We start from the raw sequence: 27,578 nt of genomic DNA on the forward strand, positions 1-27,578 counted from the left end.
GGTTGTTGCCGCAAGGACTCGGGAAGTAGTCTGCACACATTCTGGTTAACGGTGGTCTGGCTCGCTGTGTTGCAGTTTTAACTTTGCGCCCTGCCAAGCTAGTGGCTTCATACGATTACGTCTTGAGCCAAGTAACACAGATATTTCATCGCCTTCGGAGATGATGCTTATTCGGAAAAAACGGATGCATTCTGGTGGTCTACCTTTGAATTAACGGTCATTCTATAATATAAGCCTATCTCCTTTTAACACATGTTTCCCCCCCAACTCCAGTTTCCGCAATAGTTCCCTTCGCGCTCAGTTTGCTGGTCATCTTGTTCGTCCGGGATAGCCTCCTCATCCGTATCATGGCAATTCCACATCCCTCCCGTTCTTCAAGTCATGTTCGCAAACGATGGTATCATGAACAAGATCACCGTTCACGTGTAGTACACCCTCTCATTATCTGTCCGTTGGTGAGTTATTGAAAATGAGGAAGTGCCTAACCGCATCCAGTTGTTGTGAGAGCGGAAGGATGGGCTAGTTTCTTCCGTGCTTGTGGTACAACTGGTGGCTTCATGCTGTACGTTGTCGAGACGTCTTCCTGGGCTATCGGCCATTTATCAATATAGGTATTTGTTGCGTGCATATATCTTTGTGTTGGATTCAATCTGGCCATTGCAAGGCCCACGATCAGTTCTACGGATCCTTGCAAGCTGAGTTGTAAGGTTTGCTTGTTAGACTTATAAGCAATGTGCGTCATACAATTGTGATTCTACACACACCCTCCGCTCCTGCCCTTTCCAATGACTCCATTTCTCGAGGTGGCCCAATGCCAACCAGTTAATTTACCTGCCATGTATACAACTGGCTGCGTTTGCGAAGTTGAGTCCGACGTGCTCAAGCCCGCCGCTCTTGATGGCATCACAACCTATCGATCTCACACATACCGGACTTCTGGCTCCCTTCGAACACCCATAGTAGTAATTCATTCGATAGGAGTGTATATTGTTTGTCCTCGAATCGAAGCTTGTTGTGTCTCTTACATATTGGAGCCCAAGTCACCCCACAATTGTCAACGTCCACATGCCCCTCATGGTACATCGGACGATGTGGACCTGTCGATTGGGTCTTTTCGTTGCACCAGCATTCATCACCCATCAAACCTTAATATGATGATATGCACAAACAGTACATCGGCGATGAGCGACGGGAAGAAAAATTGTAGATAAGGTACATATGAGTATCGCTGTTAGTGTTCTCCATGAGCAGGTAGCAAGGAAACGCAATGACAAGGGGAAATGAGTGGAACCGCGGGACTTGGGTGGCTCAACTGTGAACCACCTGCGCCTCAGAATGACGTCCGAGACCGGAAAGAGCGTTGCGAAGATGCTTGAGTGAAATGGCCAGTTGTGGGGTGTACGCTCCTGGGTTGATTTCGACCAGCTGGCGCCAGAGTTTCACGCTCTCTTCGATGAATGGGAGTGCCTCCGAGTGCCGTCCGAGTTCGGAAAGAGCAAAATATAGATTGTTGAGTGACGTGGCCAAATTCGGGGTGTATGATCCCGGATGAACTGTAACTAGCTGGCGCCGGAGTGTGACGCTTTCTTCGATGAATGGGAGTGCCTCCGAGTGCCGTCCGAGTTCGGCAAGAGCAAAATATAGATTGTTGAGTGAGATGGCCAAATCTGGGGTGTATGATCCGGGTGGACAACAACCAGCTGGCGGTAGAGGCTGACGCTTTGTTCGATGAATGGGAGCGCCTCTGAGTGCCGTGCGAGATTGGAAAGCGCATCACATAGATTGTTGAGTGACATGGCCAAATCCGGGGTGTATGATTCCGGGTGGACAGCAACCAGCTGGCGGTAGAGGCTGATGCTCTCTTCGATGAATGGGAGCGCCTCCGAGTGCCGTCCAAGATAGGAAAGAGCAAAATATAGATTGTTGAGTGACATGGCCAAATCTGGGGTGTATGATCCCGGGTGGACAGCAACCAGCTGGCGGTAGAGGCTGACACTTTCTTCGATGAATAGGAGCGCCTCCGAGTGCCGTCCGAGTTTGGAAAGAGCCCCATATAGATTGTTGAGTGATATGGCCAAATCTGGGGTGTATGATCCTGGGTGGACAGCAACCAGCCGGCGGTAGAGGCTGACGCTTTCTTCGATGAATGGTAGCGCCTCCGAGTGCCGTCCGAGTTTGGAAAAAGCGCCACGCAGATTGTTGAGTGAGATGGCCAAATTTGGGGTGTGTGATCCCGGGTGGACAGCAACCAGCTGGCGGTAGAGGTTGACACTTTCTTCGATGAATGGGAGCGCCTCCGAGTGCCGTCCGAGATTGGAAAGAGCAAGATATAGATTGTTGAGTGAGATGGCCAAATCTGGGGTGCAAAATCCTGGGTGGACAGCAACCAGCTGGCGGTGGAGGCTAACGCTTTCTTCAATGAATGGGAGTGCCTCCGAGTGCCGTCCGAGATTGGAAAGAGCTGAATAAAGAGCCCCAAGTGACTTGGCCAAATCCAGGGAGTAGGACCCCGGGTTGACAGAAACAAGGTAACGGCAGAGTACAACAGAATCGGTTGCTGCCTCATATGCTTCCTTGAATCTTGCAAAAAATTCCAAATTCCATACAAGCCGGACAAGCACACTGACCAGTGTGCAGACAGCACCTTTTGCTCTGTGGCCAACAGCCAACTGAAAGATCATGAGTCAATTAGGTAGTTTCATTAACACAACTGATAATCCACACCTTAGCCCACTCAGGGAGTGATGAGATGCTGATATAGCCCTCCATTCTCACACAGGCTTCCACCCAGCGAGTTGCTTGCTGACTGAGAAACACGCAAACTGACCCATCAAGCTCCTGTGATGGTTCCTGGACTCCACTGAGGTGATGGACAATATGGCGACATGCGTAATGAGAGTGCTCGGATAACCCTTCCGGGCAAATGAGCGGCAGCTCGTCTTTTTTGGACACGTTTTCAATCAGTCCTAAGCCCTTGACAGAGCAAAGATCCTGATTCAGAATCTCGGTACATCGCAGGGCAACTCTCGCATTCTCCGTCCCTACATCTACTGGGATGCAACAAGGGCTGATTGATGGGGGATCGATCCGATCGACAATGAAGTCGCGGAAAGATTGGTGTAAGATGCGAACTGGAAAGTGAGAATCCTCGACCCCTGAGAGTAGAGAAGCAAGTTCAGCCAATGAATATCGAACAGGGGACTTGAGGAAAGGTGACAAAATTGCATCCCAGGCTGTGATGGACAGAGGCTGCTGTGCGACAAAGATTGCTCCCATCACAATTGGGTAGTCATGGGAAAAATCTTCATCCTCCCAATCGCACTTCTTCAGAATGCTTGTATATAAGCGGTCCATCATTCCCTCGGCAGGAACCTTTGATCGTTTCGTGCCAGTGTTTAGCAAGCCCTCTAACGTCCTCATCGGATCTTTGTTGGCTGTCTTCATGTGGCGAAAGATGGTGCTGATCCAAATAAACAAGCCACTTGCAAGTTCCAAGATCCCCTGAACTGTTTTATCCTCATCCTGAAGATGACGCCGTAAATCAGGATGCCAATTCTTCAGCGTTTGCAGCTCGAAACGTATATATGTAGCACAGTCCTGCACATTTGGGTCATCCAAAAGGTCAATAGTGAGACGTCTAACAGGGAATTGGGGTGAGAGGGAGCGTCTAACAAGATCAGTATGTCTCGATGTGATAAAGAATTTTATGGAAGATGGCAGCCTGGGCACTTCCTCCCGAAGAATATTGGCAAAGGACTCGAACACTCCTTTGTCACATTCATCTAAGGCATCGATGATGACCACCATGGGACGGTCGGGAGGTGGAGGTTTATGGAGGAGAGGCAAAGCCACTAAATTCCTGAATTGCTTTGCAAGTGGGGCCGTTGAGAGGGAAGGGTCTTTTCGAAGGGAAGAGATTATAAAAGTGCGGTAAACCGGGTCATGGTCTGCTAGAGTTCGAGCTATACCACTGAATAGAAAATCGGGCCGCGACCGTTCTCCCGCTTTGAAGAAGAAGTGAAGTAACAGCGTAACGTCCCCTTCACTGGCACATCGTTCTGCTACAGTGAGTGCAATTGAAGTCTTGCCAGCACCAGCCACAGCAGTCAGGAGCATTAGCCGGTTCTCATTCTCCCCAGTGTTGCGACACCATGTCATGATACGCTCCGTGAGATCAATCCTAGTCCCTTCTAGGCACGCGTGAGTGAAATCATCGTAGGCGATATGAGGGTATTGGAGACTATCGAGGATTTTGTCGTCCTGTAGACGACGTTCTATGGCCGCTAATTTGGCACCACCGATCAGATTCGTCCTAAGCTGCATCGGCCGGAAATCAGGATGGCCATGAAACGTATACTGTAAGGAAAGCTACCTGAAACGACGCCAATGCCTTGTCAAAGTCTTTCTTGAGGCCATCAATTCTTCCTGGGTCTCTCAAGTAGGACACAACATTTAGGACAGCCGGTCGCTTCTCTATTTTTTTCAGCCTTCGTTCGATTTCGGACTTAATCTTCTGTAGCGCGCTGAGACTGGATGTAAGTAACGATATCAAAAATGAATATAACTTACCTATCGAGCTTTGTGACGCTCTCAACCCACGGCTTTGCCTCTTCCGCCGACGCATCATAGGATTTTATAGCTGAAACCACCTCGGCTACAGTGTCGACCACGTATTCCCCAAAACCAGACCATTCCTGCTTGTTGTCCTTGAACTTCTACATAGCGCAAACTAGGGTAAGCTTTTATTCACGGCCAGGCAAACATTATGGCCAACCTTAACCTCGTCGAGGATGGAGAGTGCACTGCCAGTCGCCATCTTTAGAGGGGGACACCAATCAGCCGTAGCATTGACGACCTTGAGAATTGGGACGGCGATGTCAACTCCCTCCACGAGGAGATCGTCGATCTTTTGCCTGAGAGCGCCAGCCTTTTGCTGCACCGACATGGTCGATAGCGGACAAGGTGATGGAGGAGAGGAGCTTTGGGCACGTGTGGGCGCCTACATGCTCAGAGCCACAAGGCCGTCTGATTATGGAAGGATGAGGAAGGGCATAGCATATACATTTGGTCAATATAATCCAATATCAGCGGCGAATTCAATGGACTCCGCGCGGTGACACGACCCAGGCGATGACATTACTTAAGTCCTGGCTTATCTATTGCGAGAGAGAACAGGATGAGTGACGATGACGAACTTCATACCGAAGGCCGGCGGTAAGCGCCGGTGTGGCATGGAATCTCTATCTTCTATAGGGGCTGGGGCCCTGCCTGGCTGGAATCATGCCCACGGTTTTATCATGGAAGCGCAATCAGATTCAAGTTTTCTGGATGCAAGGCAGTAATCGTCGGCTGTGCGTCAAAACCTATCGGAGCGTATAATGGCTTAGCTATTATTAAAAACCGTTCTCTGCAACCCAATTTTCCTTTCTCTATGGTCAAGCACCGCGCCGACAGCAGCCTGAAATTCTAGAAGGCTCATGACCCCAGTGCGCTGCACACTCAAGCGTCTCGCAGTGCCTCATCCTATTCAGTTAGGAGCATGATCTAGGCTCTAGACTGATTTTTATTACCTCTTTATCTATTCCGCCTGCCTTTGGCACTCCCAGGAGCAGCTTGAAGTCTGTGAGGCAAATATCCAGAACACACAAACACTCCAATCAGTTTGGCCGTGGGGCTGTTCCAGTGCTGACCGGCGTGGCGCCAACACCGATTCACTTGCTTGCACTGGATAAAATGATGTTTGAGGAATCATCTCCCTAATTCGACTGATGTGTTGAGGGCGAGGGGTAAGATGGGGATGGGACGAAGTTTAGTCTGGGTCAGTTGAATATCCGGTACATTTTCTTTTTCTCCCTCCCATTGGCGTATGCCAAATGCTGAACTCCCCTTTTTTTTCCTTCACCTGTCATATTTGACGGGGGCGGTCAACGCTCCAAGCGTAAAAATTGGATTCACTGTTCCGAATTCGTCACCTTCATCATCTTTTTGCGTCGCGCTATTGGAATACGATCTACCATTGATCGAGAATCCTACTCAGAATTAGATTGCCGGGAAGGCTGTAGCGGAGGGACAGGATGCGGGAGCGGGAGGAGTGTGGGTAGGAGTGTAAGTGCGAGCGGAGCGTGAGAGGTTTAGGAGAGCTGTTAGAGAGTATCTCCCCGGAATATACGGGCGGGAGGGGTATGAACAAGGCGACCAAGGAAAGTTTTCGCAGGCGAATAGGGTATTTATCCTCACCAGGTTTTGTTGTTCGTTCTTATTGAAGGGCCAATAGTGCCGATTTTGTTTGGTCCTTCTAGCTTGACCCAAGCGACTGATACAAAAATGTGCGTACTTTTTTTATCGCTTGTTGTTCGCTGAATGCCGATGAATATCGGTTGAACAGGGTATTGAGCTAATTGAGAATAGCGAGAGTACCGACATTGCCCCAGATGACTCCCCTCCTCTTGCGCTGACCTCTTTTACCCGTTTTGCCTTCTAGCTAAAACTGCTTCGCCTCTCGACTGTCTCCAACAGTTCGATCCTATCTATCGGGTTTCTCCAGGAGGCACTTTCCCGACGGTCTCGAAGGGATCGTCGACAAGGGTCTAAGGCTGGTATATCTTCCCGTTCTAGCTACACGTTGAGGAAAAGGTATGTAGAGCTACGGATCAATCGAAGGGCTGGTTTGGGAATTCTCTCATTCTAGAAGTCGCGCCATCGATACAGCGAGAGATCGCCGTCGATCGGGTGTCGAATCTGTCCCGTTGTATTCTCGTCTGATGGTTCGATGGTATTCTTATCATGCTGCGGCACGAATCGGAAGAACCAAAGTTCTCCAAAGGATCAGGCTCACTCAGTCCATTTTTTTACTTGGTGGACTCAAAGTAACCTCGCCATCCTATGGCAAAACAGCAAGAATCTGTGATGTTGCGACCGGAGAAGAATCGAGGGCCTTCCAAGGACACTTTAATGGCGTCAACACAGTCTCATTCTCACCTGATGGATTTAGGATGGCTTGAGCGTCCCATGATCAGATATGAGATTCGGTGACCGGGAAGCACTCAAGATTCCCAGAGACGCATGCACTGGGCACAATTATACGATCTACCTGGGGGTTCGGTAACCCGGAACTCAATGGCAAGTGGGCCTCCGGCCATCCTGCCTCTGTAAGAACTCATTTTCCGACCTAATTGCCAACCCCCCCATGATTATTCATTCGCCAAAGTCAAATGCGACAAGCTTAACCTCATCCACATTTTTCATTTCCCAAGAAAAGTAGAACCCTTCATTTCATTGAACCACTCCTCAAGGACTAACCCGCGGGGGCTGTATATATCTTCAATCCCTCGTTTCGAGATTCATTTATGCAAACTCTGAGAATTCAACTAGGCGAATACATAACCTGTCGACTCCCAGCTTGTGCCGCTCAACGCATTCAGGCTAGCTATGTCAGGCTGACTTCATCCAATGATTGGGCTCCCTTCGAAGCAATCCTGCTTGTTCTAAGTTGCGCGGGGATGTGATTTTGTGTAATTGGTTTTCGCGACATTAATCTTAGCGGGGCCGACATTCCTGCTCATCGTTTGGACGTTGGGCTCGCTGTGATCAAAGGGACGGTTACAAGAAGTCGATCACTATGTCACGAGGACGACCCAAACTGTTAATCAGTACCTTGCACGAAAACTAATAACGGGTTCGAGGACAGATGAACAAAGAAGGGTCGAAACGGGCCCCAAGATGCACACATGATATATATGTATCAGCATGCGCTCTGGCAGCATCTTTTCAGCATTCACGGCGCAAGGCACAATAGGCGCGCGATGCCCCATGGGCGAGTCGTCCCACACATCGTACATGCCTGGATCTTGATACTTTGTCCCTTGGTTCTTTGCGGGGCGCTTGCCTCCTCCTGACCAACCAAATGGATTCTAGGATAGGTGGACACGGTTTAAGCGCCAGCGGCTGCCGGCCGCGAGCCCGACGACTCGGTAATGGTATATATAACATACTCACACGATCATTATTACCTATGCATGGCGTTTGACTATAAACAGAGCGAACTAAAATTAGGGTCACCCAGATTTATCGCATCAGTAAGCAGCTTTTGCCTTACTGTAAATGTCGACAGTTTTCCGTGGTCGGGAATATCCCTCATCATCTCCAAATTCCTCTGAAACTAGAGTTGTCGTTGCTGTTTCCCCTGTGTTGGGGTAGAATTTCCATCATAGCTTTTCCAATGTGTTATTCCCCTTATTGTCTTAGATTACATCTTTGTGTTGATTAATTATTTTGAGGGGTCGGAAAGCGCTGATAACTGGGGAATGCCGAATTGCCAAGTTCAGGGGAACAAAATGAAATTTCATCCGTTTTGTTGTCGCGTGACACAGCCACGGCGCCTGTCGAAATGCAAGACAACACGACGAACGGAACAACGCCGCTCCAGATTACACTCAACACAGTTCGGGATAAGGTTGGGGGGGGTGGGTTGCCACAAAGTCGCAGGGAGTAGTTCGCGCGCACATTCTGGTTAGTAGTGGGTTTTTCAGCTTACCCTGCCAAGTGGCTTCACAAGATTACGTCTTTAGCCCAAGGTGTATTCCAATCGCCCTATGGAGATGCTCGCTTCCCGGATTCAATTCGGCAGACTGAATACGTTCTGGTTGTTCACCCTACTTTAGGAACGTCACTCTTTCAATGGGTTGAATGACCACTTATAAGCCTCTCCTCGGACTAAGCTTAACACAGGTCTCCCCTCCCTATCCCCCCCCAACCCAGCTCCGGTTCCCGCAATGCTTCCCTTTGCGCTCGGTTGGCTGGTCACCTTGTTCCTCTGGGATAGTAGCCTCCTCATCGGTGTCGTGGCACTTCCACATGCCTCCCGTTCTTCGAGTCATCTTCGCAAACGATGGTATCACGACCAAGATCATCCTGTTCACGCTTTGTTCAAAAGGCAAGATCCGAATTCTTATCCCCCGGTTGGCTCTTCAGGTGCGTCGGGGGAATGTTACGCATGTGTCTTGTTTGATAGGTTTCGAACGCTGATCGTCTCACGGAGCAGAATGGAAGTCCTCCTTTCCGGACCCTTCCAATTTCCCACCGCGAACTCTCCCAAAAGCCTGGACAGACGCTCTGAACGCATCCATCGCAGCTGGGAAGATCCCTCATATACCTATATCTACGTTAAGTACGAGCCAACTGAGTCCTATCTGTTCACTCGTTTCAGCGCTCATCCGGGTTGTCGGATTGAATTAGCCGGGGGAGGATCGATAACGTACCCCAGTGGTAGTGGCAGTCCCACTGGTCCAACCATCTGTTCAGCGTACTATGAATGCCGTGCAAAGGGTGATTTATGGGATGCGCCAACTGGACAAGTCGCTCTTGCATTCGACGACGGCCCACTACCTACCAGTCCACCGTTGTATAACTTCACAAGTCAAAGCAACAACCCGTCACGCACTTTTTCATTGGGGGCAACATTTATCTCAATTGGAAGATCTTCCTTCAAGCGTTCCAGGATAACCAGGATGATATCGCTGTCGTAAGTAATAATTGTTTGGGACACGTGTGTGTCGTGCAGGGTTCGATCATTTCATCTCTCAGCATACGTATACCCACCCACACATGTCAACACTGTCGAATGAGCGGGTGAGTTGTAATTTGCGATCCAACCCGGTTTATCATATCGAACTCTCCTGTCCACATGATGGTAGGTCCTGGCAGAACTGGGGTACACAATGCAGATTATACACGACTCGACGGGTGGCCGGGTACCGAGGTTCTGGAGGTAAGATTCTTCTATCTATGATGCCCATTGCAATGTGGAATGGCTTATAATCGCCCTTTGTCTAATCTATATCCCTTCTTTGCAAGGCCCCCTTACGGAGGTATGTTTTTCCCCCTAAACCTTTATTTATATCGAAGAAGGGTTTTACTTATCTCATTACGTCTTTAGATTGCGATAACAGAGTGAGGGCAATTGCACGTGAGATATTTGGTCTCACGACCGTAGTATGGAATCACGACACATCAGGCAAGTGGTGCGGTCAAGCCTCATGCACATTTCAATGGCTGATGAGCAGCCATTTCATGGTATGATCTTTAGATTGGCAGCTCACAGATGGCACTATCTCCTACACCCAAGTCCAGAACAGTCTAAAATCGTTCTATAGTTCCCCCAAATCGCCAGGATTGGTCATCTTGGAACATGAGCTCTCGGCTCTATCCGTTCAGGCGTTCATCTGGTCTTGGCCGCTTATAGGGAAGAATGGATGGACGCCTGTCACGATCGCTGACGCTGCAGGGACGGATTGGTATCAAAATTCACATAACGATACGGCGAGCCTTACGCAGATGGGTATTCTCCCTGGGACGACCGTATCGGGTGGGGGGACGAGTACGGCGATTTCAGGCAGTACGACGGGTAATGGTGGTGGTTCTCTTACTACGGGGCCGGAGGTACAAGTGGAGTCCCTTCGACGACGGCGGCAACAAGGTCCACTTCGCGGCCCTCTGGTGCAGCTACGACTATCCGACCTTTCATGTATACTACTATGTCGGTCCATCCCGTTTTATTCGTCTTCTTCTCGGCTGCTTTTGGAGGACTTTTGGCTTGTTGGTCTCTGTGATGTAGTAGGGTGGGACACATGCACCTTGACGATTTTTTTGTTGTGTACTGCTGTTGGACGGGCTCTCGAAAATTGTCTATTTCCTTCTGGGAGAAGGTGGACAAGTAGAGCCTCTTAGATACACGGACACGAAGACGATGCCCTTTTTTCATGACATGACATTGCGACACCTGTTTTTTTTTGGGACCATTTACGAACATTAATGTTTTCGGACTTTTTAGAAAGTACTTTTGATGAATTCACTAGCTGTTCTAGGTGGTAAGGATGACTTTTTTGTGTCGTCCGGTAATGATGATGGATATCGAGTTTGTTGGGCACAAGGGATTTGCGGCAGCGAGGCAGGCAAAAAAAAAAGAAGTGATGAGTTGTTGCAGTTGTTGAAGTGGAATCGAAAAATGAAATCATTCTTTATGTAATGTCGAGGTCCAACGTATGGCATGTCAAGGTGATTTAAAGTAAATGTAGGTAGGTAGGTAGGTAGTAGGATCGAAATCCCAGTGTAAGGAAAGGATTAATCGTCGAACAAACAACGAAAGAAAAAAAAAAAAAAAAACAAAACAAAAAAAAAGCGAAAACGAAAACGAAAACGAAAAGAAAAGAAAAATCAGTAGAACTTTCACCGAATCCTCTGTGCCAAAGTTCTTCCTTCTCCACCACCTAGCCCTGAACTACGACTACGATCCCTATCCCTATTATCCCTCACTGGACCACCTCCACCCCCACCACCAGACTTTCGTCCATTCGAGCCTCGTACCCGAGGATTATTGGTAGAAGAGGAGGAGGGGAAATCTCTATCCCTATCTCTATCCCTATCCCTCTCATCGCGAGGACGGTCCCTTCCATCCCTAAGCCGATCTCTTTCAAGGGAAGAGGCGATCTTGAATGGTCTCTATCCCCTCTTTGTCTCCCACCACACCACCACCGCAGTACCAGCTACCAGCTCCACCACGTTGATAGTGATTTACATTTCTGCCACTTGCATCTCTCCTCCAATCGCGAGTTCGTGTCCCCCTGGTTGGTGCATTATTGTTATTATTGTTATTATCATTATTTTTATCGTCCCGTTCGTCCGCTCGAGAATTAGGATTATCGTTGGTATTTCGTGAACGGGGTCCGCTGGGTGGTTCTATGGAAGCGGTAGCAACATGAGGATGAGAAGTGGATGTTGGTTTTTCTTGTTGTTCTTCGGTGGGTGAAAGTCCTGTTCGTGGACGCTTGTGGGCTCGTGGAGCTGTTGGAATGGGTTTTAGGGTGGAGGAGGAGGATGTGGAGTTGGTAAGGACGCCTCTGCTACGGGGCGGTGAACGGGAGTGTTGGTGTTGGAGTTGGTGGACGGGAATGATGAGGTGTCCGTGAGGGGGGACGGGAGAAGGAGCGGGAGCGAGGACGAGAAGGAGAGGGAGAAAGGGCGGGCGAGCGTGAATGTGAGCGTGGGGAGGACCGGGGGGACGGGAACGGGAACGAGAACGGGAGGGTGAAGGGGAACGAGAGTGAGTGATATTTTGCGAATAGGAGGGCGCGGAGGAAATACGACGGGCGCGTCTCGGGGAGAACTTGGGGAGGCCAGCAGAGATGGTCTTGTATGCCGCTTCTAGTTCGGAGCTGTAGACGAGTGTGCAAAGTATAGAAGGATTTTTTTTTGGTGGTTTAGCCAGCGCACTGCTCCTTGGAAAAAGGCGGTGTTTATGACACGTACGATAAGGATTCTATGATCTTATGTGACTCTAATCGTGGCATAGAGGAGGAGATTGTGATGTAAACGATTGTGCACGCGAAGTTCTGGCAGCACTGTGTACACACCTCGAAGGGCGGTCTCTAATTTCGTCGAGGAATGTCGAAGAATTTTTACTTCTTCATCGAGTTTCGAGACAACAGAGGAGCTCATCATAGCGTACAACTCATCGTTCTCCTGTTGGAGCGTCGCTACTCGCGCTTTCAGAGCTGCAGTCACGGATGCAGAAGCGACGCTGGATTGAGGTAACGGATTGCGCACCGCCAATGGCGCTAGGACGGAGAGAACTGAGTACGGTATTTCAAACTTTTGATTTGGATCTGAGATGGCTGTCGTAGGAAGATAAGCCCTCAAGGCTTTAATATCGTTCTAGCGGCGTTTTCATTAGGTGAATAAAACCCGAACTCAGTTGAGTTTAATTGGAGTTGTTTTAAAGCAAAAAGTGTTTCAAAGTACTCACGGTGAGGTCTACAATGAGAAGATCGCGTTCACGTAGTTTTAGTTCAAGATCTAGCTCCCGCGTTGTTGGGACATGGTCTGCCATCGTGGCGTTTGTGACGAGCGCCCTTAAGGTCCTTGACTTTCAAGGTTCAATTCAACTTAATATCGCACGTGTCATTGTGTTGTGTTCGCGCAAGGACAACTGCAACGTATATTTCGTTTCTTTGGCCCTCAGTCCGCACTGTTCGCTGTTTCTAAAAGCTACTTGCGGAACAAAACGTCCTTTCAAGTTTATTTCACGGAGACTCCTAGGGAGCCGGATTTTGGAACACACTAAGCACAAGGATTGCTCTTGGATCTTGCGTGATAGCAATCACTTTTGACAACTTCAAGCCCCCCCCCCCTACGGTTTTTTTTTTGGATACGAGTACACATGCGCACACGACATACACTTCACACTCTGCCCACGTTTCCTGTTTGGTCGGCTGGTTTCATATCTGACACGCGTCTCGTCCTTGGTGGCGGTGGTGGGACTGGGAGAACGGGTGTGAAAAACAAACTTGTTGAGTGTAGAAGTTTAGAATAGTGTCTTTTTTTTTAGTTTTGCTGACGTGTCATTTCGCGTCCGAAATGCATGAATTTGTGATGGGTGCATTTAATGATTTTTTGTAGAGGCTATACGACGTTCAAGATGGGGGCGAAAAAATCGAGCTACTCAATGAAAGCCTGATGGAGAAGGATGAAGATGCTCCGATGACTCTAGCTGTCAATCCGCAGGTAAGCGCCAAAATGGGATCTCGCACCCTTCGTCCCAGTGGTTATCCAAGTGGATTTGGATCTAGGACGGGTCGCTTGTGTGTGGTGTAAATGCAAGCTCCGAGTCGATTGAGAAGGGTGTCAATGAGCACTGTCGCCTCTACAGAATGAAGGGAAACGAGTTGAGTCAAATCTGCGTGATATTTTCCCCTGCCTTGATTGTATTTATGCGGGGTTTGTCGTTCGTCAGGCTTTCGTTGGAGAATCAAAAGCAGTTTATCTCGACGAATGACGTTGAAGTGTACCAGGTAGGGTCTGGATCCATGTGGCGTTTTTGATTCGGTATTTTGGTGCTCAATGAACTAGACGCTACTGCGTTTTCACCGGATCGTTCGTTGGTGGCTGTTGGGACGACGGATAATGTGGTAAATATATCAGACAATGTCGGTTATGATACTGTCCTCAGGTTTCCTCTTGGTTAGGTGTCCATCGCATCGTATCCTTCTCTTGCTGCTATTGCCGCTCCTTTTCAAATACCGGAGGGCAAGCTTTATGCCTTGGACTTCTCTGACGACACCGTTGGTTCCTTTCTTCCCTTAAACATTCAATGATGAAAAACTGATCGGCTTCTAGCTACTTATTACGACTGATACTGCCCTCTATCTGTACCACTCCCACTGGCGAATGGCAAGGAGAAAGCAGAAGAGACTGATGAGGAGGGCACGCTCCCTGAGCTTGAAGCCTCACAGACCATGCCAGTACCGACATCCGACCTGCGGGAAAAGTCACCATATGATAAGGTTGCATGGACGTTCCGCTCTGCCAAGTAAGTCACCCCTGTCCAGAATTCCCATTGTTGGGATGGAAGCTTGACGAACGGATATTCCGTGGCTAGATTCAATCCGAAGAATCCCAGAGTGTTTTGGCAGTCGTTAATAGTGCACCGTACCGTAAGGGGAAGATGAAGCTGGATCGAAGATCTTACTTGATCCGTTGGGAGCTTCCTGGTGCCACTGTCAAGGGGGCCGCTCTGACAGCTGGGGAGATGCTGTTCCAACAATTTCCCGTAAAATAGACGAGAAATGGACAATACGGAAAGTGCGCAAGATAGGAAACAGAGCTATCACTGTGTTTGAGATCAGGTCCGTTCATACCTTTTGACATCCTTCGTGTTAAGTATATATGGAATGTAACAAACGTATTTTTTTGATTTTTTTTTAGCGAGGGTGGTAATCTGGCCGCATATGGAGCGTCGGACTCTTCGGTGGGGATTGTGGATGCCCATGTCCTATCGGTGCGTCGTGGAAGCGAGGTTCAGCCCGGGGAAGTTATGCTGACTTACTACGTACGCATGATAGCCGATAGTCACATTCTGAAGGCGCACGATTTCCCGCCGACAACGCTCCAGTTCAACCCGTCATCGACGTTATTAGTGTCAGGAAGCGCGGACGCGAGCATCCGCGCTATCGTTGTACCTCCCTCGTTTACATCATGTGCGTCTGTTTCTCGGGTGTTGGCACGATCCGGCTGATTGCTGATATTGCAATTCTTCAGCTTCTACTCTTCAGATATGCCTCCTTCTAATAGCCTTGTTCATTCTGGTAGCTGCCATCCTCATCCAACGGTGAAGGTAGCCCGTGCTTCTCTACTCCAGTTTCTTCTGTTGTGTGTTATCGTGCATGTACCGTATCTGCCGATTGAACGAATTGAGTTTGCATCCGGTGGAGACTTCAAGGAACGTCATACTCTCGGGTTCATGAGACTCCGGTCTGCAACCTCGCCCCATTTACCTTGCCACATTTCTCCTATATGCCAATAGCCTCGGCAGCTATGGACGCTTTCAAGAGTGAGTCCATTCCATCCGTTTCCGTGGATATTTCGGCCGTAATGAACAACATGCCGTCGGTGACGTAGATCTAATCCGACATGGGAAACATGCGCGAACGGCCCCCGATCCATCATCATCCAAGCCTCCGCAGCACCAACAGCAACAGCAACCTCAACCCCAACAGCAGCAACAATATCGTGAGCATGCAAGGCAAATAGAACAAGAAGCTCAGCATCGAGCGGAAGAATTAGCGCTCCAACAGAGTGCTCAACAGAGGCAGTACCGTGATAATCAGTTTTATCAGCCTCCAGCTGCTATACTTTCGCCGCCAGCATCCACAAAGGAGGCAGCTGAGTATATCGTGCAGGAGGAGCGCCAGGCAAAGAACAGAATGCCTCAATACCCCGGTCTGGAGCAGTTCAGGTTGATTGACAAGATGGGAGAGTACGTTTTTATGTCATTTTTTTTGGGGCGATCTCTATATTTTTATCATTGCTGTCTCCTTTAGTGGTGCATTTTCCAATGTCTACAAGGCGATCGATCTCAGAACGGGTCAGAAAGTTGCAGGTGCGCTGATTTCTTTGTCAACTTGATTGGTCGTTTATAAATGGACGATGGCAGTCAAGGTTGTCCACAAGTTTGAACTCAATTCGTCTCAGGTAAGGGAATTACCTCAATCTTCCTAGGCGCTCATGCCGTTGGCCCTGGCGATTCCGGATGTCGATGCGGCATCAGGCATTATTTTCTATTTCATATTTATACACAATGGACATCTCTCACGTCTTCTTTGGTGCTCTTGGCTTGCTCGATTCTTCGTCGCGGCCCTATCCTTATAGGCGGGCAACAAGCACTTGAATGAAAAGTTCAAGAAGAAACCGCGTGCGACAGAGGTGAGGGCTGCGACGTTTCCTCTTTTCTGCCAATTCCTTTTATCTATGTGGGACGTCCCTTACATCGTTTTGAACACCTCCCGCCCGGCTTCTTCGCAGGGTGTCCATGAACGAGGAGCTGACATGTTCTCTCCTAGCGTGCGAATATCTTGAAAGAAGTTCAAATTATGCGGGGGTTACACCATTCATCCATAGTCAAACTACTGCTATTTTCCGAATCTGAGGAATTTTTCTTTCTTATACTAGAACGTGCGTATTGTTTTACTCAGTCTATCTTGACCGAGTTTCGCTAATCATGACGCAGTCATGGAAGGCGGAGAGTTGTTCCATCAGATGTGAGTATCGGTGACTGTTAGCTCTTGATGGTGGTTGCTAAGGGTTGTCATTAATTTCCTGACTCCTAAGTGTAAAATTAACTTATTTCAGCGAAAACCTTGCGCGGCACGTCATTCTTCAAGTCGCACAAGGGATTAGATATTTGCACAAAGAACGCGGCGTAGTTCATCGGTGCGCCTGCGGCCATTTCGTTCACTGCAGTTGAAGTGCTTATTGTTCCCTCCAGTGATATTAAACCGGAGAACCTGCTATTCGAACGAATACCCTTAATTCCGTCCAAGTACCCCGTCCATCGTCAGTTTGATGAAGGCAAAGCGGACGAGGGTGAATTCATACTCGGAGTGGGAGGGGGAGAGATCGGTCGCGTGAAGATTGCCGATTTTGGCCTCAGCAAGGTCGTATGGAGCGAGGAGACAGCTACACCTTGTGGGACGGTTGGGTATACAGCCCCAGAGATTGTCAAGGACGAGCGGTATAGCAAAAGTGTCGATATGTGGGCGCTTGGATGCGTGTTGTATACTCTGCTTTGCGGTTTCCCTCCCTTCTACGATGAGAGTATTAACGCACTCACAGAGAAGGTGGCGAAAGGACAATATACATTCCTCGAGCCATGGTGGAATGACATCAGCGTTTCTGGTATGTGTTTTATCCGTTTTAGTCTTTACTTGGATTATTCTGAACCCACGCGCAGCAAAGGACTTGATTACTCACCTCTTATCTGTTAACCCCGCCGAACGATACACTATCGACGAATTCCTAGCCCACCCATGGTGCCACGCTGTGGCCGCTCCCCCACCACCGCCTACTCCGGCCCAAGAGCTGCTGGCCATGGATTCACCACTCCTTAGAGATGTACGTGGACGGCCGGAAGTTCGATCGCCTGGCCTAGCAACGCTCAAGGAAGCCTTTGACGTCACCTATGCCGTGCATCGCATGGAAGAAGAGGGAGCGCGAAGACGAGCCTACGCTGGCCCTCGTGGTGCTGGTGCCCGAGGATTTCTACTTGGGTTGAACGAAGATGATGAAGAAGAAGAAGAGGCACAAGAGCGTGATGTCATCGACAGTGCAAGAAGACGGCATCAACAAGAGACAGTGACAAACATTAACGCACCGGCATCGATTATTCAGTTTGATGGACGAGCTGGTGCTAGGGACGTGGGAACTGCGACTGGACGATCTCAAGGTGTGAGCGGGGGGCGAGGCCGGCGCACAGGGCAAGTAAATGGCGGATTTGAACTGGACATTGGGGGCGCGACACTCCTTGGGAGGAGACATCGGCGAGATGAGGTTGAGCCGAGTCTGCTAGGACAGGCGACTCTATTGGCCGGAGGCGAGCCGGCTTATGGCAACTTTCCCGGAAGTCCTATGCGGGGTCTTGATGGCACCCGTTAGGGTGGGATGGATACTCACGCTTACAGGCACTCAATACGAGACGAAACGATCACTATCAGTCTCCTTACCGGGCCCCGGTCACGTCTTGTGGTGAATCCCGATGTGATCCCCTTGTGTGTCGTCACCTCTGAGGCCTTGCGCTGGGAAGAGTGCATTATCAATATTGTCCCTCGTAAAGTAAATTTGTACTCCACGCCGCAGAATACTTGCACCTTTTTTCCCCCTCACAATCCCAAGTTTTGGGCTTTCTTTCCCTGTTCAAAAGCGAAACGCGCATGATACGCATGGAACCTTCATGGAACCATTCCACACCCTCTATTGCACCTTTTCAATTGTTTGTATTAGCAGTGTTGCTGTTGTTCATTCCTACCACAGGAATCTTAGCTTGCATTGATGATGATATATACTATTGGCTTGTCATTCTCCTCGTGATGGGCCTATGCATATTTGTTCTTCAAGTCATTTGGGATGGGTGCGAGCTGTTTCTCAATCTACCGTGCACCTCAGACCCAAGAATGGATTTACCAACGAACACATTAATCGGGTGTGGTAAATTGATGCACGCCCATTAAAAATTGGATCGGCTCTAACCGTATTGCAGTGAGAGTTCGGTTCGCATCTTGGGTGGAAACATTCAGCGAAGGTAGAGATTCGGACCGGGCCTGCGCGCGTTGGCCTTGCTCGCCGAATGGAATGTGGCTTTTGATCGTAGCTAGTCGCAGGGCACGGGAGTGTGGAGAGGTTGCGAGGGGTATTATGGGCTGTGATAAGTAATTGGGCGAGGTTCGCGAGAGATCCGAGCGGCAAGCGTGGATTGGGAGGGGGCTTGAACCAAAACCATCATTGATGTGTTGAAGGGTGGACAACTCCCTGAACGTTATTTCATGTCAGTCCCGTCTCCAGGGGTTTCTTCCCATATTTGGTTGGTTGGCGATAATGCATCACATTCAAGGGTTCTGACTTTGTCCAATATGCACCGCCACTGGAAGGATGCGCATTTTTGCTGCGCCACATTCAGGCGGCGCTTCGTTTGGATGCGGCTATTGTACAGCCATATCACCAGCTCTGTGATCCCGCATCCGAGAGTCCGATGTGTCTCAGCACAACCTCAAATGCTCAAATGAGAGCCCGAAATGAGAATTGGCACATGTTGTTATTTGATCGGGGTTTTTGCAAATTACCATTTGTATTGTGGTGAGAATTAAATTGATGACTGATTTAGGGAAAAAGTGCATTTGCATCCGAAACTCCAGCCGGCGAGTGAAAGAGGTTTCTCTCTTTGGTTACGGACTGAGCTCCTCTTTCTCTCTCCCTCTCTCCCCTCTCTCCCTTACTGCATTACACTTTCTCCTCCTTCCACGGGCACTATCACATCTCCCTCTGCTCATCTCTGTTGCATTGGCGGTTCTCCCACACCGACAACGCGACAACGACAGGCACAGACCATACCCCACAAAGTATAATCCATAAAAACTTAACCCTCACGATTCCTCATCACGAACTGGCTGGTCTTGAATACCACGCATTTTGACACAATTTGCTAGCCCCCCCCTTCTCCCGACCCCCCAGGATCAATCATGTCCCGCAGCAAAGCCCCTGTCATTTTCCTCACTATTCTCGCACTTTTCCTCCTTGGGACTGTCATCGTTCTCAGTACAGTTTCATATCATCTCGCTATCGACCCCACCGCGTATCTCACAGATATTGAAGTCCCCCCCTCGGCGGGCGCCGATAACTCGATTGAAGCTCTTGAAAAGGAGAGGATACCGAGGATCATACACCAGACTTGGAAGACCGACGTCCTGCCGGACAGATGGAACGCCGTGTCTAACACATGCCGCAAGTTGATGCCTGACTAGTGAGTCTTGTCTTGTTCTTGATTATGCGGGCCAGCCTCGTTTTTGTCTTATCTGAAATACGAATTTCTTTTACTGATCCATGTGCAAATTTCCTGTTTTTCTATCGTTGTTTTCCATCCGCTGGTTGCAAATCTCGTGCGCGTGTGTTCGGGCTGCGCATGGCATTGTGTTTCATCCTGGCCTGGATTTCAACCCTCCTCACGGTGGTTGGATGCGCAACATCAACGTGTGTGCTCATGTGAAATTTCACACCTTTAGCGAGTACATGCTTTGGACGGATGAATCCTCTCGGGACTTCATCGCTCGGGAATACTCCTGGTTCCTCCCTACCTTCGACGGCTACAAGTACCCCATTCAACGTGCAGACGCCATTCGGTATTTCGTCCTGCATCACTATGGAGGGATTTATCTGGATCTCGATGTGGGATGTTTGCGGCCTTTGGATTCTCTGCTTGTCTACCCCGTTATCTTACCCAGAACGATTCCCGTTGGAGTTTCGAACGACCTCATGTTTGCCGCCAAGGGCCATCCATTCATGGCCCAGACGATTCATAACCTCGTTACCTTTGATCATGACTATATCTTGAATTATCCGACCGTCATGTTCAGCACTGGGCCGATGTTCATTAGCGCTCAGTATGGTATTTACACGGCCAGTCATCCGTCCGGGTCGAATGCGGCTTACCCTGGAGGGGAGGTTAGGATTCTGAGCAAGGCACTTTATGGAAAGAACGCCAAGCCGGGGGAAGCGCCTCATGCCTTCTTCAGCCATCACTACGGAAGCAGTTGGCACGCCGATGACGCTTGGTTCGTCACCTTCCTAGGCAAATGGGGTACGATACTTATGCGTTTGGGGTGTGTCGTTCTCGTTGTTGGATTGGTGCGAGTTTATTGGAGAAAGAAGACGAGCAAAGGACAGTCGAGTCTTAGGAGGAGGTTGCTTAGCATTCGGTATGATTTCTTGTTACCGAGGGGATACTTTTGGGATTCGACAGTGTTGCCCACCACTGCTACTGCTGGTGCTCCAACTTCATCATCGACTTCGACGAGCCATCATCGTCGTCATGGGCATAGTCCTTCAGATTTGGAATACTTTTCGTATCCTCCACGACCGGTTCACGTCCCGATCCACGATTCATCCCGTTCGTCATCCCCAAGTGCGTCTTGTGGTTCAATGACGCCATCATCATCAGCGCCTTCGGACCCACCCTCACCCTCGTCAGATGATTCGGCACCAAGTCATCACGCCGCTGCCGGTTTCTTGTTCCCACTACCATTTGATATTCGAGCTACCGCCGCCTCTTCTTCGTCCACTGTCAGTCTTCCGAATGGCACCGAGAGAAGTAGGACGGAGAGAGCCAGAAATAGCGTGGTGGGTGCATTCAGGAGAGCTGGGACGTGGGTTGTTGGTGTTCCTACGTACTTGTTTGCTTCCACTTCTTCCTCTCCTCGGGGTGTTGGAGCGACGGTGACGAGAACGAGGACAGGTACTATCGTCCGCTTACCGGCTATTTTGGCGACTACTCATGGTGGTACCGCTGCGGGTGTCTCGTCCAGGAATAGTGGCCATGGTGGGATTGGAGTCGGAGTTGGCGCGGCTGCTACCGCGATTGGTGCTTCAGCTGAAGCGATAAGTGCTGCTGCGTTGGCGAAGGCTCGTGAGGCCGGGTTTATCTTGCCTCTTTTGAATAATGCTGGGCTTGGGGTGGGGTTTGGAGTGGGTGGTGGTGGCCGGTCGTCACGCTGGCACCCACATACAGATTCGGACGTGGAGTCCAGTTCAGAAGGTTCAAGTACACCTGTTTTGGAGGCTCGTCCGTCAGCGCCGGCTGGGGGTATTGCGGACGTCGAAGCTGGGCATGGTATCGGTAGCGGTGCGGGCGTTTTGGGGGTTAGTGATACTGGTGGTGGAGGGGGGAGTGGAAGTGCGCTTGAGGTTGTTGGAAGTGATGCGTTGGGTGTCGGAGGCGAGGCGAGGCGCACGAGGAGGATAAGCACATGTGCTGGGACGGATTCTCCGCCTCCTTATGGGTCGCCTTGAAGTTTTTTCTTGGATCCTACTCGTGGGGTTATCCTATCATTAATTCTTGACGGTGATCCTCTTATCCGACTTTCCTCTTCTCTCTTTTCACACCTGATATCATCATTGCGGCTTGCGACTTCTGCCCCTTGCCGCGTGCACATTTATACGCTTTGCATAATCTAACGGCGCGCATTTCTCTTTCTTTTCCCTTTCTCCCGCCTTCCCATCCATCCATCCATCCCCTCCCCTCCTCTCTCTCCCCCGTTCTCTCCAGCTGACAGGACTACATACTGGATTTGAGAGTCCAGGGGGCAATCCGGATCCGCTTTTCAACGCTTGCACTAATGCATTTCAACGTCTAATACTTGCATTGCTTACATTAGATACGCATCCATTAACACGCGTGCTCACGAACCTACAATCCTCCGTCATCGTCAGCTCAAAAAAAAAAAGACAAACAGAAACGTTGCCCTTTTGCTTTCCGCTTCCCCCATCTTCATTTATTTGCAACCATACTCCCCCCCCCCCCCCTTTTTTTTTTGATTGGATTTTATCGAACACTTAATTCCAAGGAAGAGATAGTAGAGTTTATTATGAGTCGCGAGCTGCGAGTTGGGGAATCTTTTTTTTAAACTCTTGTTTTTTCCATCCTTTCATCATCCTTTCATCTCGGCGTCTAATTCCAGGAGATCCACACGATCACCCCTTCACGTTTATTCATCACATCTACATCGTATAAATTGTTCATTCAATTCTCCTTCGTCACCCATCTCAGTTCTCTCACATGTCCGTTTGTTATCTTGGTTTCGCCGAGTATGATTTTTTTTTTCTTTTTGGTGTTTTTGGGCATTGATGTTGCCTATGCCTTTTTTCTCTTTTCTCTTTTTGTCTCGACCAAACGCTTTTAACATTCTTAACTCTACAATACTCGTAGTTCCCCCTCGCTCGGTTGTCTCTTCTGATTTGGTTGTTGTCGATGAATCGATCTTGATTGATGTTTATTTCTAACCTCGGACGTTTGTTTTTATTTTCCCCTCCTTGGTTTTTTCTTTTTCTTCTTCTACACATACGCTTTACGCCTTTTGGAGGAGGATACCAAGGGTGGGCAGACCTATGACCTTTACATGTGGCCTTGCATAGTGGTTAGCGAAAAATGAAAAATTCTTTAATGTGGTGGTGATTAGCCCAAAGGCCACTCCGAGCTCATCATTATATGGGTGGGATGCAAATATATGATACAGCATGAGAACATGTATGTGAGGGGCCATGTATACGAGGAAGGTCCTCAAGGAAAGTGAGATCGATCGAACGCTGGAACAGCGCTCACTATGGTAAAGGAGGTGGAGGTGGGATGTTTGAGTATAAAGATGCGGTTTTAAGTGCTGCGGCTGCTGCTTGCGCCTGCGCCTGCGCCTGTTGGGCTTGTCTACGTTTCTTGTGCTCTGCGAGACGCATGGCGAATATTTGGCGGTGGAGTGTGAATCGTGGATGGGAGGGAGAAGAAGATCGTTGTTGTTGTGCGCTTGTGCCTGCCGTAGTGGCAGCGGCAGTGGCACTAGTGGTGGCGGAAGAAGAGGATGGGGGAGGAGATTTCCCGCCGGTATTCGAGGTCTCCTTTTTCTCCATTTCCTTCTCCTTCTCCTTCTCCTTCCCCTTCTCTTTCGTTAGCTTTTGTTTGGCCTCCCATTCTTCTTTGATCTTTTGGATGTCTTGCTGGGATACTTTAGGTATTGTCGATACCTGTGGTTCAGGAGTCATGGGGGTCGCGAAACCTGGGTCTGTCAAATGTGTGGCGCAGGTGTAGAGGAAATCCGTTGTGTTTATTGTTGCAAGGACGATAGTAGTTTGGCGACGGCATATGTAGCTTGAATTTAATTTAATTTAATTTTTTTTCATGGTGAGGAGTGGCCGCACAAGGGATGAATATGAGTCGTTCCAAACATGCCAGAAAGAATCAAGATGTCGTTGTAGCTAGATTGTCGTAGAGGCAGGAGAAGAACGTTACCATGGCTTGGCCGTCCCTACTGCCTAGACAACATTGGGAAAGCCTCAGCACCGAAACCAATAGACGAAGGTGAGGGATCACTTGCGCGCTGATGATAGAGATTCTGAAAAGGCTGAGCCATTGTGAAGCTCTCTTGGATGTTTAGACGCTATATAATGGTCCCCGGGCCCTCTCCAAGCTTATGGACCAGTAAGAATGCTCAATCTGTTTGCGAACGACGCCGCACGGTCTCGGATAGTGTAACTGATTCAATTCAGTTCTCACGACCAATTTCAATTATATATTTGGGCTTCCGGATTTCGCGTCTATCTATCATAGCAATGACCTCTGAAATGATACTGGGTTGCATCGGTCAGGGTGATGCATACTTTCCGGCCATTCAGAGCCGGACTCCAAACCCATGTGGTACGATAGGCTCGCACCTCCCCACAAGGAGGAACCTGTGAGCGCGCGCAAGCTTGGTACTGACCTCCATGCATTCCGTTGGTGCAACAAATGAACCACCCATCCGTATTGTAAGTGTGACATCTTTCTACATAATCATTTCTTCCTATTGTGATACTTAGTATTTGTTGCCGATCTCCGGGCATCTTTGTTGAAGTGCAAGAGCTGGCTCCAACTTTCTACGGGATTTTGTACCGGTACGAACCTAATTATCTTTCGTGTACGTAGTCCGGCCGCGGGTACGTGAGCAGCTCTCATGATGAAGTGTGGTGCGATGACCGTCAAACAAGGGGGACCCTTGCTTTGGTCTCTGGAGGATAGCGTTAAATCAAAGTTCACCGGGTTGTTTCATGTCAGATAACAATTCCTCTCGGGATGGATGAATAGTATTAGCTTCGGCTGTGTGTTTCACGTTGTCCTCTCCTGTTGATCTCACGTACTCTCGAGATATGAGTGAGGCAGACGCACAGAGTTCCTAGCCGTATTATGGGAAAACCTAGTGCAGCTTGGGAGATCAACGCGCTGCTTTCCCGAAGTCATAATGTCAAAGCCCCTATAACACCTAGTTTGGATGCATATGTTTGCAAACAGACTGCCGCTTGATGCCATTAATGCATGATCGCACGCAACTATATCTAGCGCTATCCTCTCAGTAGTACATATCCTGATAAGCCTATCGTGTCAGCCTACCGTGCCAACGTCAAATTAAACGAGCGACCACAGGGATTGATACCGTGCATGTTTGATCAGCTGGGAAATCGGTTCAGCGGCAAAGTCGCGAGGAGTTCAGAAATGCAAGGGTTTGCTCCAAGCCCGTTGACATGACCAGCACGAGATCGCCTGGTATACGACTTGAGGTCCCTAAACCAATTAGGCGGGGATACGGCATAGTACGCCAGTGCTGCTTTCCACAGCATCAGGCACGAACCGAAAAATCCAGATTATGCACTCGATACCGTGTGCCCCAAGATCAGCCATATTCTTGATCTTCATGTCTGATCCGACATGAGCAAGTACTTGTGGCAGGCGGAAAAAGGGAGATATGGACCTTCAGCGGCAAAACTATACGTAGATTCAGAAAGTGTGGTGAGCCCGTATCCCAACTCGAAGAGTACGGATCTCAAACTTGGGTGAAGTGTCGCAGTGCGTAAGTCGGACCATACCATGTTGCAAGTGGCATGAAGGGTTATTAGAACACGAGCCATTCATCTCAAGGGCTTCCACGTAAGTGGGCATGGTGTCCATGACCCTGGGATTGTAGTGGTCGTGAAGAATAATAATCTATCAAGAATGGGCACCCTTTTTAGAGCTGGAGGATGAAACAGATTTTGAGAGGTAGCTGCGAATGGATGTTGATAGAACTAGAAAGGACGGGAAGATACAATATAAGGGATTAATAGAGTCAAAAGGCGAAGTGTAGACGGTGAGTTAACCCGGGAGAGATGTCTCTCGATTATGTGGCAAAAAACGAACAAGTCAACAGAGAGGTGAAACCTTGACCTCCAAATTTTTCGCCGCAGGGAGGCCACCAAAGAGTGAGGGGTCCTTATATACTTCTAGCATCCGAAGCGATTAGTGAAAACCCGAACCTGAGCGGGAGGGCCTCCATGAAACAGCGACGCTATCCGGAAAGGCTGAGGACACTTACAACAGCATTTCCATCAAGTTTACAACATGTCATACGGTACGGCAGTGAACAGACTATCGTCGAAGTCCAGATTAGTCTTGTCTTCGCGCTCGGGACAAAGTGATGTACGCGTTAAATGGTCAGCCGGCCAGCCAGTATTTTGACCCTTCGCTCGAAGTAGGTAAAAGCACTATCCAACGTCGCTTGTCGGCGCTGAACTTTTCGTGTGATCGGAAACAAGGGAATGAACCCACTCTGCAGTCCATCGAGGTTGGTGTTGCTCCGACTGAGCTCGGGAAGCACACAGCATGGTGGTTCCATATCTGGAACTGTGTTCTCCGTCCTTTTAGCCTGCTCAGCCCAAATCTGTATATACTGGACATATCCATGTCCGTATCGATATTGGTGGTGGCGTAGTACGCAGATTGATAATGTTTGCTCAACGCGACACCGTTCTAACGAACTCTTAATTCTCTTTCATCTGAACTGACCCGGAGACGTGGGACGTTGTCCATTGACGACAGGGCCATCTTGGCTATAGGACTTGGGAAGCACTGCATCCCGTTCGATCTGTGAAGTTAAGTTCGAAAGCCGCTTAAGTAATTCGATGTCCTTTGCAAAACTTCATGAAGAGAGTGAACAAATGTGAACGAGGAGAAGACGAGGCGTGTACACGTAGATTTCTTACGCTAGAGTTTTAAGCTCCGGGGGGATTTCTCCAGTCCACTTCCGAAGGGGCTCAAGCACCGAGTCTTGTACTTTCTGAATCACAGCGCACAACTGGTTGAGTTCCTCTATCATTATGTTGCCGCTGACATTATACATACATGTAGTTTGAGAAACGGCCATGATCATGGTCGTTGTGACGATTCACAGACCTCAGATTTTAATCCATGCCAGAAGAGTGTTTGGGATCCGATCAAGATTGGCGATGGGGACAAGTTTGAAAGCAGTGGCCCCTATTTGGAGGAAGGTTTTGGTGCACCTTCTTCCGATCGCCGTCGGATCAACGAGGTGCCAGTGAAACTGGCACCGATAGACTGAGACTGACGGCCCGATATCTGCAGGTTCTTGCTGCGTGCCGACGCCATTCGTGGGAAATCGGTACTCAGTTTGGTAGGGAGGAAAGGTAGTAGTGGTCGTAGATCGTTCGGGGGTCAGCATATGACATTTGGAATGGAATGCACTTGATTGGTTGAAACGATTGGGACCGGGACTGGGGCTTCTCTGGGATAAACTACATATCTCGTCTCGAAAAGACGTCCGTTGCTCATGTGAAGTGCCACTGGAATGTGCGCTGTAGCAGCAACTGCAAGGGTACCAGGTTGTCCTGCGGGGCCGTCGTGATTCTACAGGTCGTCTCATAATCTGCGGTCGATCTGGATGTTGGAAGCAGGGGGTTGGGACCTGGGGCCGATCCGGCCGTAGCTAGTGATCACAAAGACGTAGGAAGATGACCAGTCTCTATACCAGTATAGACCGAAGGGGGCGGGTGGCAGCTACTTTCGCGTAAATGTGGTTGCTCGCCCTTAGTGGCGTAACAAGCAAGACAACGTTGAGAAGCTTAGTAAATGAGTGGACTTCCTGCGACCAGTGAATTGATCGTTCAGGGCTTCCTTGCTCGGGAGTCACCGGAGA

The 27,578-nt window shown here is 49.2% G+C and overlaps 11 protein-coding genes across 11 annotated transcripts; 6 read left to right on the forward strand and 5 right to left on the reverse strand.

Annotated features, from left to right (window-relative positions):
* Positions 1-1,820: 1,820 nt before the first annotated feature.
* EI90DRAFT_3040610 (uncharacterized protein) lies at positions 1,821-4,962 on the reverse strand (the record flags this gene model as incomplete). The annotated part of the gene is given in 6 exon segments (XM_039059023.1): positions 1,821-2,669; positions 2,725-4,317; positions 4,373-4,524; positions 4,544-4,545; positions 4,573-4,715; positions 4,775-4,962. Coding segments are annotated over 6 exon segments (2,910 nt in total), but the record flags the coding sequence as incomplete, so codon positions are not given.
* A 3,397-nt stretch (positions 4,963-8,359) lies between these two features.
* On the forward strand, positions 8,360-11,061 carry EI90DRAFT_3279504 (uncharacterized protein; the record flags this gene model as incomplete). Its single annotated transcript, XM_039066680.1, has 11 exons — positions 8,360-8,508; positions 8,568-8,970; positions 9,041-9,166; positions 9,235-9,353; positions 9,422-9,520; positions 9,583-9,627; positions 9,693-9,766; positions 9,853-9,866; positions 9,935-10,012; positions 10,085-10,292; positions 11,031-11,061. Exons 2-11 carry the CDS (start codon positions 8,772-8,774, stop codon positions 11,059-11,061), a joined length of 993 nt encoding a protein of 330 aa, XP_038921019.1. The 5' UTR covers positions 8,360-8,508; positions 8,568-8,771.
* A 406-nt stretch (positions 11,062-11,467) lies between these two features.
* On the reverse strand, positions 11,468-12,883 carry EI90DRAFT_3118235 (uncharacterized protein; the record flags this gene model as incomplete). Its single annotated transcript, XM_039063078.1, has 4 exons — positions 11,468-12,209; positions 12,304-12,331; positions 12,408-12,708; positions 12,800-12,883. The coding sequence occupies 4 exons, from the start codon at positions 12,881-12,883 to the stop codon at positions 11,468-11,470; spliced, it is 1,155 nt and encodes a 384-aa protein (XP_038921020.1).
* Positions 12,884-12,976: 93 nt separating this feature from the next.
* On the forward strand, positions 12,977-14,610 carry EI90DRAFT_2465460 (uncharacterized protein). The gene is made up of 8 exons (XM_039053066.1): positions 12,977-13,342; positions 13,453-13,557; positions 13,623-13,717; positions 13,787-13,844; positions 13,903-13,961; positions 14,019-14,114; positions 14,170-14,362; positions 14,432-14,610. The coding sequence occupies exons 1-7, from the start codon at positions 13,214-13,216 to the stop codon at positions 14,246-14,248; spliced, it is 621 nt and encodes a 206-aa protein (XP_038921021.1). The 5' UTR covers positions 12,977-13,213; the 3' UTR covers positions 14,249-14,362; positions 14,432-14,610.
* EI90DRAFT_3118236 (uncharacterized protein) lies at positions 14,289-15,164 on the forward strand (the record flags this gene model as incomplete). Its single annotated transcript, XM_039063079.1, has 3 exons — positions 14,289-14,362; positions 14,758-15,029; positions 15,091-15,164. 3 exons carry the CDS (start codon positions 14,289-14,291, stop codon positions 15,162-15,164), a joined length of 420 nt encoding a protein of 139 aa, XP_038921022.1.
* Positions 15,165-15,345: 181 nt separating this feature from the next.
* EI90DRAFT_3144278 (kinase-like domain-containing protein) lies at positions 15,346-17,982 on the forward strand (the record flags this gene model as incomplete). Its single annotated transcript, XM_039065126.1, has 10 exons — positions 15,346-15,382; positions 15,451-15,808; positions 15,873-15,931; positions 15,986-16,023; positions 16,201-16,254; positions 16,392-16,503; positions 16,559-16,589; positions 16,660-16,761; positions 16,817-17,226; positions 17,282-17,982. 10 exons carry the CDS (start codon positions 15,346-15,348, stop codon positions 17,980-17,982), a joined length of 1,902 nt encoding a protein of 633 aa, XP_038921023.1.
* Positions 17,983-19,559: 1,577 nt separating this feature from the next.
* On the forward strand, positions 19,560-21,882 carry EI90DRAFT_3118238 (uncharacterized protein; the record flags this gene model as incomplete). Its single annotated transcript, XM_039063080.1, has 2 exons — positions 19,560-19,840; positions 20,100-21,882. The coding sequence occupies 2 exons, from the start codon at positions 19,560-19,562 to the stop codon at positions 21,880-21,882; spliced, it is 2,064 nt and encodes a 687-aa protein (XP_038921024.1).
* A 499-nt stretch (positions 21,883-22,381) lies between these two features.
* EI90DRAFT_3040651 (uncharacterized protein) lies at positions 22,382-23,044 on the reverse strand (the record flags this gene model as incomplete). Its single annotated transcript, XM_039059024.1, has 1 exon — positions 22,382-23,044. A coding segment is annotated over exon 1 (209 nt), but the record flags the coding sequence as incomplete, so codon positions are not given.
* On the reverse strand, positions 23,019-24,051 carry EI90DRAFT_3040652 (uncharacterized protein). The gene has a single exon (XM_039059025.1). The coding sequence runs from the start codon at positions 23,620-23,622 to the stop codon at positions 23,191-23,193; it is 432 nt and encodes a 143-aa protein (XP_038921026.1). The 5' UTR covers positions 23,623-24,051; the 3' UTR covers positions 23,019-23,190.
* Positions 24,052-25,587: 1,536 nt separating this feature from the next.
* On the forward strand, positions 25,588-26,620 carry EI90DRAFT_3040653 (uncharacterized protein). Its single transcript, XM_039059026.1, has 2 exons — positions 25,588-25,902; positions 25,962-26,620. The coding sequence occupies exon 2, from the start codon at positions 26,064-26,066 to the stop codon at positions 26,355-26,357; it is 294 nt and encodes a 97-aa protein (XP_038921027.1). The 5' UTR covers positions 25,588-25,902; positions 25,962-26,063; the 3' UTR covers positions 26,358-26,620.
* A 4-nt stretch (positions 26,621-26,624) lies between these two features.
* On the reverse strand, positions 26,625-27,468 carry EI90DRAFT_2466530 (uncharacterized protein). Its single transcript, XM_039053067.1, has 2 exons — positions 26,768-27,468; positions 26,625-26,702 (listed from the first exon to the last, which is right to left on the reverse strand). Exon 1 carries the CDS (start codon positions 27,303-27,305, stop codon positions 26,820-26,822), a length of 486 nt encoding a protein of 161 aa, XP_038921028.1. The 5' UTR covers positions 27,306-27,468; the 3' UTR covers positions 26,625-26,702; positions 26,768-26,819.
* Between the last annotated feature and the right edge of the window lie 110 nt (positions 27,469-27,578).

Source organism: Cantharellus anzutake, assembly GCF_015039405.1.
Source record: "Cantharellus anzutake strain C23 chromosome Unknown EI90scaffold_7, whole genome shotgun sequence".
Taxonomy (NCBI): domain Eukaryota; kingdom Fungi; phylum Basidiomycota; class Agaricomycetes; order Cantharellales; family Hydnaceae; genus Cantharellus; species Cantharellus anzutake.